At 39.0% G+C, this 12,572-nt stretch overlaps 1 protein-coding gene across 9 annotated transcripts in view; it reads right to left on the bottom strand.

The window, feature by feature from the left end:
* LOC121319639 (DENN domain-containing protein 5B-like) overlaps positions 1 to 12,572 on the bottom strand; it is a 100,471-nt gene that overhangs the window by 37,604 nt on the left and 50,295 nt on the right. For all 9 annotated transcript variants that reach the window (XM_041257259.1, XM_041257264.1, XM_041257261.1 and 6 more), the window contains one exon: positions 7,277 to 7,943. In XM_041257259.1, coding sequence (XP_041113193.1) covers positions 7,277 to 7,943 — 667 coding nt within the window. The remainder of the gene's footprint in view (positions 1 to 7,276; positions 7,944 to 12,572) is intronic.

The raw sequence follows: 12,572 nt of genomic DNA, 5'->3' as shown, positions 1-12,572 counted from the left end.
GATATTTTAGAAAAGTGAAACATAAAATTGGCAGTTGGTTTGTGCTTAAGAGCATGCTTTATGTTAATTAGAGTTGCGGTTTTCCAAATGGTCTGTATTCCAACACAGAAAAACATATGTGCAAATAACTTTTCTACCTTAACAGAACATACTGTATTATGCACTGCTTAGTACTATAGTAAATGTGAAATAATGGTTGACGCCCAATTGAAACATTGTTTTTCATAAATATATATTTAATATACCAGTATTTCTTTCTGTGTTAACATTTGTTTTTACGTGTCAGCCTTGGTGTAAACAGACTGACGCAGTTAATCTAATTTCAGAACATTTTCAGGGTGCATACGAGATCTGCTCACAAAGCACAAGTGTTCAACTGGACAATACTGTGGGTTTGCAATCTCTGCTTTATGTATATATGGGAAAAAAAGATGATCTTATATTATGTTACAATCCCTTAGAACTAATTTAATATAAGAGGTTTCCATTAGAATCCAGCAGCCTTTCCGTCACCTTTGTCTCAAGGGCAATTAGCTGAATGACTGGCAATGATCCAAAGCCAGGACTCTTATGAAAAATAAATCCATTCGAGACAACTCATTATCAGCAAGGTTGAACTAAATATTCTTTGTTCAGGGCTTCAATCTGATGTGACTGTGCTAGATGTCCTTCTCTGTTTCATTGCAAGTAAAACTGGACAGGACCATGTTGACTCAATACTGAAATGCTGTGAAGTATTCATGTGATAAATGGACAATGACTATCTGACTAATACCAGTCTGAAGTTAACAATAATTATAATGACGATAATACTTTGAACTGACAACAATAACAATGACTCTGAACCGTGACTGTATACCAATACACCTCTTGGTGGTAATACAACCTGTTTACAGACTACAACATATGGATGGACTGTTGATATAGCAACACAGTACAAAATACTGCACATTTAGGATACAAAGCACAAATTATAAAATATATAGTCCATCTGTGCAAAGGCTTGTGAGTGAGGTAATTATTTGCCAGTCTTCCAGAAGAAGTAATATTGAAAGTGAATGTTGGTGACACTGATACATTACCAATTCACCTTGTGTCTCACTGAAGCACAGCCTTGGCACCTTTAGCATTATAAAGTAGTAGCTACAGCTGGTGACAAAGACGATTAGACCTTATTTAATTGTTAGGAAGCTGACCAAGCTTTCACTGGTGTAAAGGTTGGACAGACAGTTATCAGACGCGTGGAATAGACTCATCTGTATGTTCATTCATCATCAAATGATCCTGTAATAATTGTAACTGTCAGCAAAAGCAGAGATCTTTGCTGTTATTGTGTAACTATTATGTTCCTAATTGAGCACCATCTTTATTTTGCAGTATCTGCAGAGTACAGAATCTAAAAACATCACATAAAATGTAAACATGACACAAGTACATACAGACAGCCTCCTCCTTACATCCTTATATTCCGATACACATTTCATCCCAGTTGGATTACCAGCTCTCTAGATATGAGCAATAGGGAACATACTGCACATGCATGGCCAGCAGATGAGAATTGGCAGCTCTCTTGTGACTAGTTCAGAAGACATGTTGCTCTTTCAAATCGAACAATTAAAAAAAACAAAAAAACACAACACTTGAAATTCCAATTGAAGACCTTTATTGTCGTAAAATATTGCTAAGGTCTCATAATAGCATATTTCAGTAAATACAGGGTTCAACTGAAACCTGCATTGTATGTTTTATCCTACTCTCTCATTAAAGCCAAAATAACTACGATCCTCCAATGATATTTGTGGTTAGCCACAGCACTAAACAATGGCGTATGAAGGTCGGTCTTTTTAACCAATATAAAACAGATCTACAGTAAGTACTGTACCTGCATTGTTTAAGGGTGCTTTGTGTAGAAGGCATATGCAAACCAACATCTCTTAACTGTGCATGTAAGTCTCTTCAACTAATTTTTTACCTTTTTAAATTGAGGACCATATTTTACATTAAATGAACCTTGAACTGCCAGGAAATTACACTGGTGGTTGCCCTACCCAAGATACTGGCAAACTTCATTCCACAGGAAGTCAAGCTGATTTAAACCTGAGTGACTAATCTGGCCATGAGAGGAGTGTGATGTTCCAGCTGCGCTGTTCAAACCAGTCTCTCTGGAGTAACAGATCACAGCATTGTCATCTTATCAGTAGAGTAATGATGCACTGCAGGCAGACATGACTGCCACACTATCCAGGTACGACTGCCATATAGCCTTGGTCTGCCCAAATCGGCTGTTCTCAATCCAATTAACGTCCTAAGGAATGAGCCTGACCAATGGCAGCCCGAGTAATACACAGAAAGGTTGCATTTAAAGTTGCAGCTATGGGGTTTAGCTCACTTAATAGATGTGTCTGGGGTGAGCTGATCTGGAGTTTTCCCTTAACATTCCAAATGCCCAGTTGTTCTGTCAATGTTCTATTCTGTCTCACAGTCTTTTAACTGCAGATCACTGATCAGGTAGCAACATGTATTTTCCCTCACTGACTAAAAATGATTACTGAACCTTTATGCTCACTGCTTCCTGAAGCTTTTTTTTTTTTTTTTTTTTAAATAAAAACTACCTTTTTCCATGAGTATGAATTTAGTAAAATCCAAACTCTTACCACGAGTTAAACAGAATTGTATCTGCTTAGTGTCTGCAGTGCTAAGAGCATAAAACAACAAATCACTGATGGAGCTAACAGCAAGTTTCTCTGGAAACCATAAGGGTACACTCTCATCCAAACCCTCATCCCGTGACCTTCCCCTAGATGAAAGGGGAGGCCATGCAAAGTTTGGTTGCACTAGTTCCTGCGGGGTCTCACACTTTCTTCTTTATTAAGATTAGAGCATGAAAAGCAATTGCCCAAACTTAATAGCCCATAAAGTTGGAAGAAGGGAAGGTAGTGCCGATTACAGTTTTGTGAGTTCTTCTTGTAAATAAGACAGCAGGCACTTGCCACCAAGGAAGGGTGGCTGCCAGTCTCATAAGGGCACTACAAGCTCTCCAAGTGCAGACTTAGTGAAGCCATGGTAGAACCCTCTCCAGAAGTGGTACAGAGATTGATGAACTGCTCCAAATGTTGTGGATTTGATTCATTATGTGTCTGTCTGCAGTGGCTGTCAACAAACTACTGTTATTAAAGCATGTAACAGGGATTTGTCCTGCGAGCCCAGAAAAGCTTGAGGTTTACAGTCAAACGCTGCTAAAAATATCAGTTTGGTCTAAGTATGAAATATCAATTAACTTGACCAATGTATTCTTCTTGGTGTTTAGATTTACTTTTGATTATTTTCTGTTTTGGTTAACACATCCTTGTGACTTTTAAACTCAGCAGTTTAAAGTAGCTCTTGCGACCTCTATATATATATAGGGAGGAAGACTGGTTGACAATCATCCAGTGCATACTGTCTGGGAATTCTGACAAGCTTGGCTAAGCCAGCAGAGCTCTTCTTTAAGACATTCCAAGTAAGAATCTAAACAGCTGCCATGGGCCAAAGAATCTCCCTGCAGCTGCCCAAAGCACATGGTGCATGGCAATCTTGAAGTACAAATGATTCATCATAAAGCAGTTACGATGACAGAGTGTTGTGTGTACTAGTAATGGATTCAGATTAATTGGTTCAGTTACTGAAAGGATACGAACAACAGCACTGCAATTCTGAGGCCATTAACCACCCAGCCTTGGCCATCCTTTACCTTCAGTACAAATGAACAGTGTTATAGGTGACCTCAAGTCCCTATCCTGCCACCTCTTTTGTTATTCCACCAACTCAATGCAGATGGGCGGATTTAGAAAAAGATTATGATCGAAAATAAGCAGAAATTTGAAATCTACTACGGATATACAGTAACTCTCTAATAAGGTTAAATTTGTATATTTATAAGTTAATATGTACATGAAAACTACAAAGCCTAAGTTACAAAAAAGCATGGAATACATCATCTCAAGTTTTGTTTCATGAAAAAGATTTAGTTGCTGCTCGAAAAAAAATTGTCTTACATTTTATAGATATGTCTTATATGTCATTTCTGTTTGTCACTTTTGGACTGTGATTTTGATTAGCTAAAAGCCAAGCCATTTTTAGGGTTCATTACACATTTAATACAGTAAACAATATTAACATGGTACAGAGGTATTTAGGGAGTTCTCTTTAAAATGTACTTCAGTAAAAGTGGTGGCTCAGCATACTACTGGGACTGTGAACGTGTTGTGAATGCAAAACTACACGATGGAATAAACATTACCAAGAGAGCTCAGATTTGATGTATTTAATAACATATATATTTTTTTGCAATTTTTTATGAAGGTCAAGACAACTAAACAAACTTTATTTTGAAAATGTACCCCAGTCGCACGCATGTGCAAAAAAAAAACACAAAGATTTTACTTCGACATGCCAGACAGGGATTTCATTTTTAATAAGCGATAACCACTATACTCACAATTCTCATGATTAAGATCCATCCTGATGAGGCAATTAAAACGAATACATTCCTCAACTGGGTTTCAAAATTCTTCCTAGTGTAACATCAAACACATGCAAAGGGATTATGGGTAATACAAATCCTGCATATCATCTAATTATAGCTAAATACTCAGCTATGCTACAGCTATCCACCCTGATTTGTGTTTAGTTTTTAGTTTAGTTTGACTTGAAATTCTATACTTAAAACAAGTTCAAAACTGTTACTGTGGGTCAAACTATTTGCTGCACCTTATTGTTTTTATATCTTTTTTCATGAGCAGGTCATAAAAAAAAAAACCTCATAGAATGTACTGCTCTTGATAATATCTGTAACATTTTGAGTTTTATTCCATGAGTTATTTGACAACAATGGTATAACTCATTTTTGTCCATTATAAAATCTTTATCATGACAATTGAGGTTCTAGCATTACTGTATGAGAGTGACCCCATAAAGATTTGCACAATTCTACAGAATGCGTTTGCTATGATGACATTTCGCTCCAATCTCAAAAAGGTTGTACTCCTGTATTTTGTCAGGCAAGGGCAGTACCAAGGGAAACATGCAAGAGGCTTTACTGAAATGATTGAGTGCTTGGGTGGCTGACCACATCCTATACCCATCCAGGATTTCACTTGCTATTTTTATTTTTAATTTCTGTGTTCTGTGGCAGAATTACGTTTGGTGCAAAGATATGCAGGTTTTCAAAGCTTCCCTGTTCAACAGCCTAACCTAGAAAATTACATGCAACAATCAGGCCTCTTTGACATCCCATTCAGCCCGAACCTACTTAGGACTACAGGGAGGACTATTCTACAGCTATTTACTTCTCTCTCAGCGTGTGAAGGCTGAATTGACACCATGTGGTACTCCGGAAGCTACACTGGAGCTCAGCGCACACGGGAGGGGAATGACAGGACATTTCAGCAGTGCCCATTGGTACTTGGCAGCGGGGCCTCCGCAGCTCATTTTCATTTATAGCCTGGCTGGAGCAAGGAGATGATTAAAAGCACACAGGCCTATTAAAGGAAACATCTTAAGAATTGTGAACAGTAACATTATGAGTCACTTAGGTCTCCCACCTGGCAGCAAACCAATGCACGTGGCACAGCTGCTACAGGAATAAACTGAATTTCTTTGAATGTCAACGGGTAGTTTTACAGAGGGGTATTAGGTAGGGTACACCTTCGAACCTTCTCCAGATCTAAATGGAATTTAGCTGGGTGGGAAAGTGACACTGCTGACAAGGACATGGAAAAAGGTTGTCCAGTATATAATGTACAGTTTGTGCTATGCTACGAATCCACAGAAAACTGTTGATTTGTCAACAAACCCATAGTCAAAACAATTCAACAGAAAAGCAAATACCAATTTATTTATATAACAATGATGTCAACACTTAGTTAACTACAGTATTCCACATTTCAAATGTAACACTTAGAAAAGGGTTTGCAATTTCAGTTTAGCATTTCACACTTCACATAGCTTTTGCATTTCTTCGTTTATCCACTGTTCAAACAAGCTTACAGCCTACTTACAAACGGCACTCGAAACAGTCAATTATTTTTACCGATTCAACACTTAAGTTTGCAGACACCTTAAACAAAAGCTGGTCTTACGTTGAAGCCCTGAAAGCAAAAATCAGTGGTGCCGTTTGTCCCGCTACTGTAACAGGGACAGTCAAAAGCATATGCAAGGCAATACTGAGGTTAGGATACAGCTCAAGCAAATTTCCCTTGTAGATGTAGTTAAGCATCATGGCTGGAAACGCATTTATTTTCATTTGTTTCCAGGTTCATTCAAACACTCAGCCCTATGCATGCAAGACACCTGTATTCCCCTCAAGTTTGCAATACAGACGGCAACTTCATTTGTAGGTGTCGGGTTTTTAAATGTCTTACCGTTTTTAGCTTAAATAATGGGTTACATGATTACACGGCACATATTGACATAAACTTGCACACAGCTAATAAGTCATTCTTTTATAGTAACTGAGCCACAACAGCAGGGCCCCCCCTTGCTGCCTCAGGGCCCCATAGGCTGCCTGTGCCTAAAACCGCTACTGATGAAAATCAATGTGTTAAACATAGGCAATTACGAGGAATCACCTTGTCAGTTCTGATCAAAAAGTCATGGTGGTGAACCATGCTATTTGTAAAATAACGGTGGTGAACCATGCTATTTGTAAAATAACGGTGGTGAACCATGCTATTTGTAGATCACAAAGTGGGACTGATCATGGGGAAGATTTGAGACAATCCAACTACATAAAAACATCGAAACTAAGAGGCTTATGAAAAGAGATATGCATGTTTGTGACAGCTTCTGATGCTATATTCATTTTAATAAGGCTTGTAGAACTGTTGCTTTGCTTAGCCAGATCTATTTCATCTTCATGACATCCCTGTATTATGAGCTCTGAGCTGATAAATGGATACAAGTTAATGATCAAATCGTTTTTTTTACGAATACACAAGTCTCAATTCTGTTTGTTGACTGGTAAAAATAGCAGCAGTATTTCGTGTATATAGACGATCACCAAAATAAAACTCTGCGATTGCAGCAGGGGTGAACTCAGGTTTCAAAACAGTAAACAAAACTAATATCTTTACTAATATCTTTACTAAAATAAAGTTTCGGAGTAATCTGGTCTTTAGTCTCCATTGCTTTAATGCTCTCTTCACATATTTGCAAGTGGGAGTTAAACTGCTACCACAGCAAAAAACAAACAAACATCAAAGTACATTTCTCTGTCCTCGCAGCTCGCCTGGCTTACCTTGTGAGTAGAGCAGGATCTGCATCTCCAGCAGGACGCAGGTGAAAACCTGCACTAGGTTCTCCACCCCTAGCAGCTCAAAGACTTGCTTCAGTGAGTAGTCTGCAAGAGGCAGCTCACTGGGGCTGGGTCTCTGGCACACAATGGGCTCGTACACTCCATGGAACTTCAGGGAGCGGCCGGGGGGTGGCAGGGGTACCTCATACAGGATGTTGTGGATGTAGCTCTCCAGGGGGAGGGGCGGTGGCTGCTGGGAGCTGACGGCCCGGTGCAGCTGGGTGAGGAACTTACGGCAGGCCTGCATGAAGGGCAGTGGGGTGATGAGGCAGAGGGCCTTGGAGACGTAGAGGGTATCGCGGCTCATATTGTAGGAGCTGCAGCAGTGGAGCTTGTTGAGAGAGGTGGCATCGCCTTCATCCAAGCTGCTGGCCAGGGAGTCCATGCTGCAGGAAGACGAGGCACAGACGCTGCCCGAGTGTTCAGCGTGGTGCATCTGGTAGAGCGTCTGCATGGCTGTGCAGATCTGCTTGCTGGTCACCTCCTCGTAGAATGTCAGCACAAAGCCGTATGTGCGCGAGCCATCTTCCCGGGTTATGAGGTACGAATGGAACTGCGACTCACGGTTGTCCACCTGGGTCCGGAAGGAGAGGCCTTTGGGCATGCAGAGCTGCAGACAAGAAGAGAGTTATACCGTTACTGACAGATAGGACTGTGGTTTTCTGGAAGCGTCGTTTAGGCTACCAGATGTTTCTAGAAACTGTCGTGTTTCAATAAAAACAAAAAGCTTTACGGAAAATGAAACTGAAGGACACTTTGCTTAAATATATATGAATGATACTATAAAAATAAACCACCAAGACTGGATTCGCATAAGGTGCTTTTTAAAAGTAATGACGACCCATGCTGACTGTAGAATCATCACACAACCCCACAGAAACTTTTATCTATGAATGGCAAGGTTCAATATTTTGTCATTCCAAGAAAAAAACATAAGATAACATTATTCAGCTGCTGCTTCAATCCCAAAAGAGAGTTTGTATGGAACAGGATTAGCCTAGAGCTACTGTCATTTTTTTTTTTCTAATAATGTCATCCTAGACAGTCTCCTTAAATCATAATTACCATCCAGTTGTCAGATATAATAAAATGTCCTCGTTGCACATTTAGCCAGCTGCCCACAATGCAAGTAAACATTCAGGCCCAGATTTCTAAAAGGATTGCACATGTTTTATGACCGTAAAACAGACGCCGAGGGTTGTGAAATCTTGGACGGAATTTATAAAACACACTTGATGGCATAAACACGCAATTAACACGCGATAAGTGCAGTAAAGGGACATACATATGAATTGTTAATGGTGTTGTATACAGATCTATCATCTGTATTGTGGTTGTGAACACCCTGATGCAAAGTGGGATTGAGTTCCTATTGAGGATAAACTGGATTATGTTATTCCACTGGTACATGATGGGTCTTGCACAGGCTGGAGGATTAGCTCAATACACCAGTCTGCAGGGCTGCTCTGTAGGGAGTTAATGAGATCAAACCCCAGCTGTGCTCAAGAAAGATGGGATTCAAACAGATACTGTGCCTCTGCACTCTGCTTCTGTGCTGGGAGGACTACTGCACCTGTCAATTCTGGATTTTAAAATATGAACTAAAAGGTCAGACTCCTCCATATAACCCCCAGAACCAAACTTTGCACAACTTTTGCCAGAATATGACCCAACCTCCAGATTATGACACACATGTATGGAAGAATGTCCTTTATGTTCCTGTTTCTAAGTGAGATATCGCCCCAACCTGGGAATAATAAGACAAAAGCATGGGGGCTTTAAAATGCTTATCATCCACAACTTCAAAACACTCAATCAAGTTCCGAGGTACAACTTAAAAGAAACAAAGTCAACATGTTGGCCACTGCCTTCTTTCATATAGCTGTCAATTAATTAGTACTGATAAGTAGTTTATGGCTACTCCAGACCCATTTCTCCCAGTAGAGATCACTTTGAAACAGCTCTTGGATAAATGAACTCAACCCAAGGAAAACCAATCTAAAAGGAGTAGCGGATCCCATGGCACCTATTCAAACCACTAAACCATTTGGTTGCACTTGAAAGGGAGAAGACTTCTCTACTTCCATGAAAGAGAACAGCTTTGCAGTAAGGCAGTTGAAGATTTAATTCCCACAGCCCATAGGGATGGCGGCTAGGTTTACTGCTTTCTCTACATAGCATAAACCATCTCTGCATGACAATTAAAATAGTGTGGGATACTTTGTGTGTGAGGTGTTTGCAAAAGATACCCTCAGCAGAAACCTTCAACAGTATACATCACCAGGGGCTTCCCACAGTTAATGCTTGAATATTCTCATCTGCTTCAAAGGCAAACTTGTGGCTATCAGATTCAAAGGAGGATGCAGTAAATAAATTCAATATGATCCAGTGTAAAATTAAATGTGATTGTAGAGCTGTGCAGCTGTAAAATCATGGAATTTCATGAATCTGTCTTACTTTCTGAAAGGTTTCCCCATTTGCAATTTGGTTAATGAGAACACACTCTCATTATAATCTACGATAATGACCGAATTGCCTGTCGTTGGCGAGTGAGTTGAGCTAGAAAAAAAAAGCAATTATCCGAAGCCTTTTATCCTAATCCCTACAGGACCATTAAGATATTTTAACTGTAACCAAGACGGAACCAGTGATGTCGTGCTGCTATACAGTAAGGCCCATCAGTGAGATTATGCTAAGGAGGATGAATGCTGCACACCAGTGATTGTTTTATACAGCTACACATGTGCAGATTATCACTCAAAAGGCTTTAGCGTTTTGACTATCACAATACCCCTAACATTTTTGCCTTTGTAGTTTAGAAAAAAGCAAAAACAATAGAAAAATAAATACATTGTTATTAGTTGTTAGCTAATAGCATATAGGAAAGTGGTTTGATAAATACTCACTATTTTGAGTTTATCCTATTTTACCATGCTTTAAATAATATATTATCTGAACCAATATATAATGCATGCAATTGCAAGAAAACAAAACAAAACATTACATTATATATTGCACTGCATTGTATTATGCACTATATAGCAATTCCTACCAAACTCATGCTTATTGCCTATAGTGTAATAACTTTGTCTGTTTATGTGCCAAAGCGGACAGGAGGTACTCCATCTGTGAGTCAGCTCAGAAATGAAACATAGCGCCTGCAGTCTTTTTCCCTCCACTCACATTTTATGGAAAAATAAAATACTTTATTGGTAGACCACCACTCCTGCCGTCCAATGCGGTTCAAGCAGACGAAGTGCTAGGGGAGAAAACTAGTACTAAAAGTATCCTTTTCTGTGCCTTTTACCCAAGTCAAATCAGTATGGCAGCTTCATCACCAAGGGAACCAGGACAATTTTCACACAACAGCCTGTTTCAATTGTTTTATTTATCCTCATGTGCATATTGCTCTAAGCAGAGAACCTGAGTGAATAATTTAGTTTCTCTGAAACATCGAGTCACTTTTCAGCATAAAGACTGTCACCTTGTTGTACAGATTTTGATATATTGAGTAGTTCTTTGTGCAAAACATTTGTTCGTTTTTAGACTGAAACACATTTAAGATTAAAAAGCAAAAATAAAAAAAAATAGGCAAAGCAATGAGTGCTCAGGGCAGTAGAGGTTTAAATACAGTGGCAGCTTACATTCAGCAATGCTGCCCGATATAAACTGCTTATGATTTCACAGCATTCAGTTGTTCTAAATAGCAGGTCTTTCTTAAAGGAATACTTTCTAACTTTGAATTTGCAAAATATTTCAACTATAGTTATTGTTCATATGGCTACCATGTGTTCCTAGTAAATTATTGTTTCAACACTCAGAGTTGGCATGTTTAAGAAAGCCTCTAGACTTGATCAAAAAGCCTGAAACATGGAGTTATGGCTTAAATATCTAGTATCACCCCTAGCGGTCATTTTTATAGTGGCTTCAAATTCAACCTCCCAGGATGCCCCAAACAGTAAAATATGCTGTGGTGAAGGCCATTGCACACTGGATCCGATCATGCACCCGATTTTAATGTGCGTCTAAGAAGAAAAAAGCTGATCACGTGCATTCCCTATTGCACCTTGCACACTGAGTCCGTAATTGTCGTACAACACTGATGCGTCAATTTTAGAATCAAAACAGGTTCGACTTGATGTGCGTTAAAAATTACATTTACCAATGAAAAACGACTGGGAAGACACGTGGGCTCTTTCAGTTCCCAGCACAAAAAGGAAAAACTAAATTGTGTGTGTCGCCAAACAAAAATTACTTCATGATCAATCCAACAAAGACTGGGGGAAAAAAAGAAAACATGGAACTAGGCATTGATATTATTTTTTATTAAAATACTAAAACTAGGTATATTTACTACAAAGCCTCTACTGCACATCAGCGCTCCGAAGCACGATATTAACACATCTAGTGTGCAATGGACTGACTGCCGACTTTTTCAGATGATGACTGATAAATGACAGAACAGATCCAGCTGGCAAAGCCCTTGAGTTTAAGGTATCAACTACCTAGAAGAGCAGGAACAGTAATAAATGATGACTAAGAACACATATATACATATACACACACACATACATATACACACACACACACACACACACACAACAATTCAAAGGGTTTAAAGAATTTCTTTAACAGGTTCTATCTTGTGCTTGTTCCAACAGCCTTCTAATATGATAAGAGAAGCTCCTGTTAGCTGTCACTGACGCCTATTTCAAAGTGAGCACAGCACATAAAAATTACTTTATCCCGTATCTTCACTGTAGACCTCTATGGACAGTTGAGGCACTTCAAAAGACTCACTATCCTACCATTCTGGGAAAAAAAAAAAGTCTATGTACTTTGATAACTGGTTCTTGGGTATTTATATTAAATGAAGATCACTTATGTTTCCTTTGTAAATGCAGCTATTTTTTTTTTTTTTAGAGTGGACACATGCACCAAAGCTACACGTCATATCTTCCATTTAAACTTCCACTGATTCAACTACCCAACATTGTGAAACTAAATCCAGCTTGGTACTGTTGCAGTTGATATGAGATGAAACTCATATCTCCAAGTTCAATATACAGCAACTCTTCTCATACTGTAGAAGTAAACATTGGTAAAAGCAACATTTGAGTAAAATATCATCATTAGCAATCACATGGGGGTCCCAAGACATCACTTAATGCTAACACAACAAGGGACATCCTAACACGGAACAGTTTTTAATAATTATAATGCATAGGATCAGGAACAC

Source organism: Polyodon spathula, chromosome 8 (genome assembly GCF_017654505.1).
Source record: "Polyodon spathula isolate WHYD16114869_AA chromosome 8, ASM1765450v1, whole genome shotgun sequence".
Classification (NCBI taxonomy): Eukaryota; Metazoa; Chordata; class Actinopteri; order Acipenseriformes; family Polyodontidae; genus Polyodon; species Polyodon spathula.
Note: the sequence above shows the minus strand (reverse complement) of the source record. Positions and strands in the feature narration are given on the sequence as shown.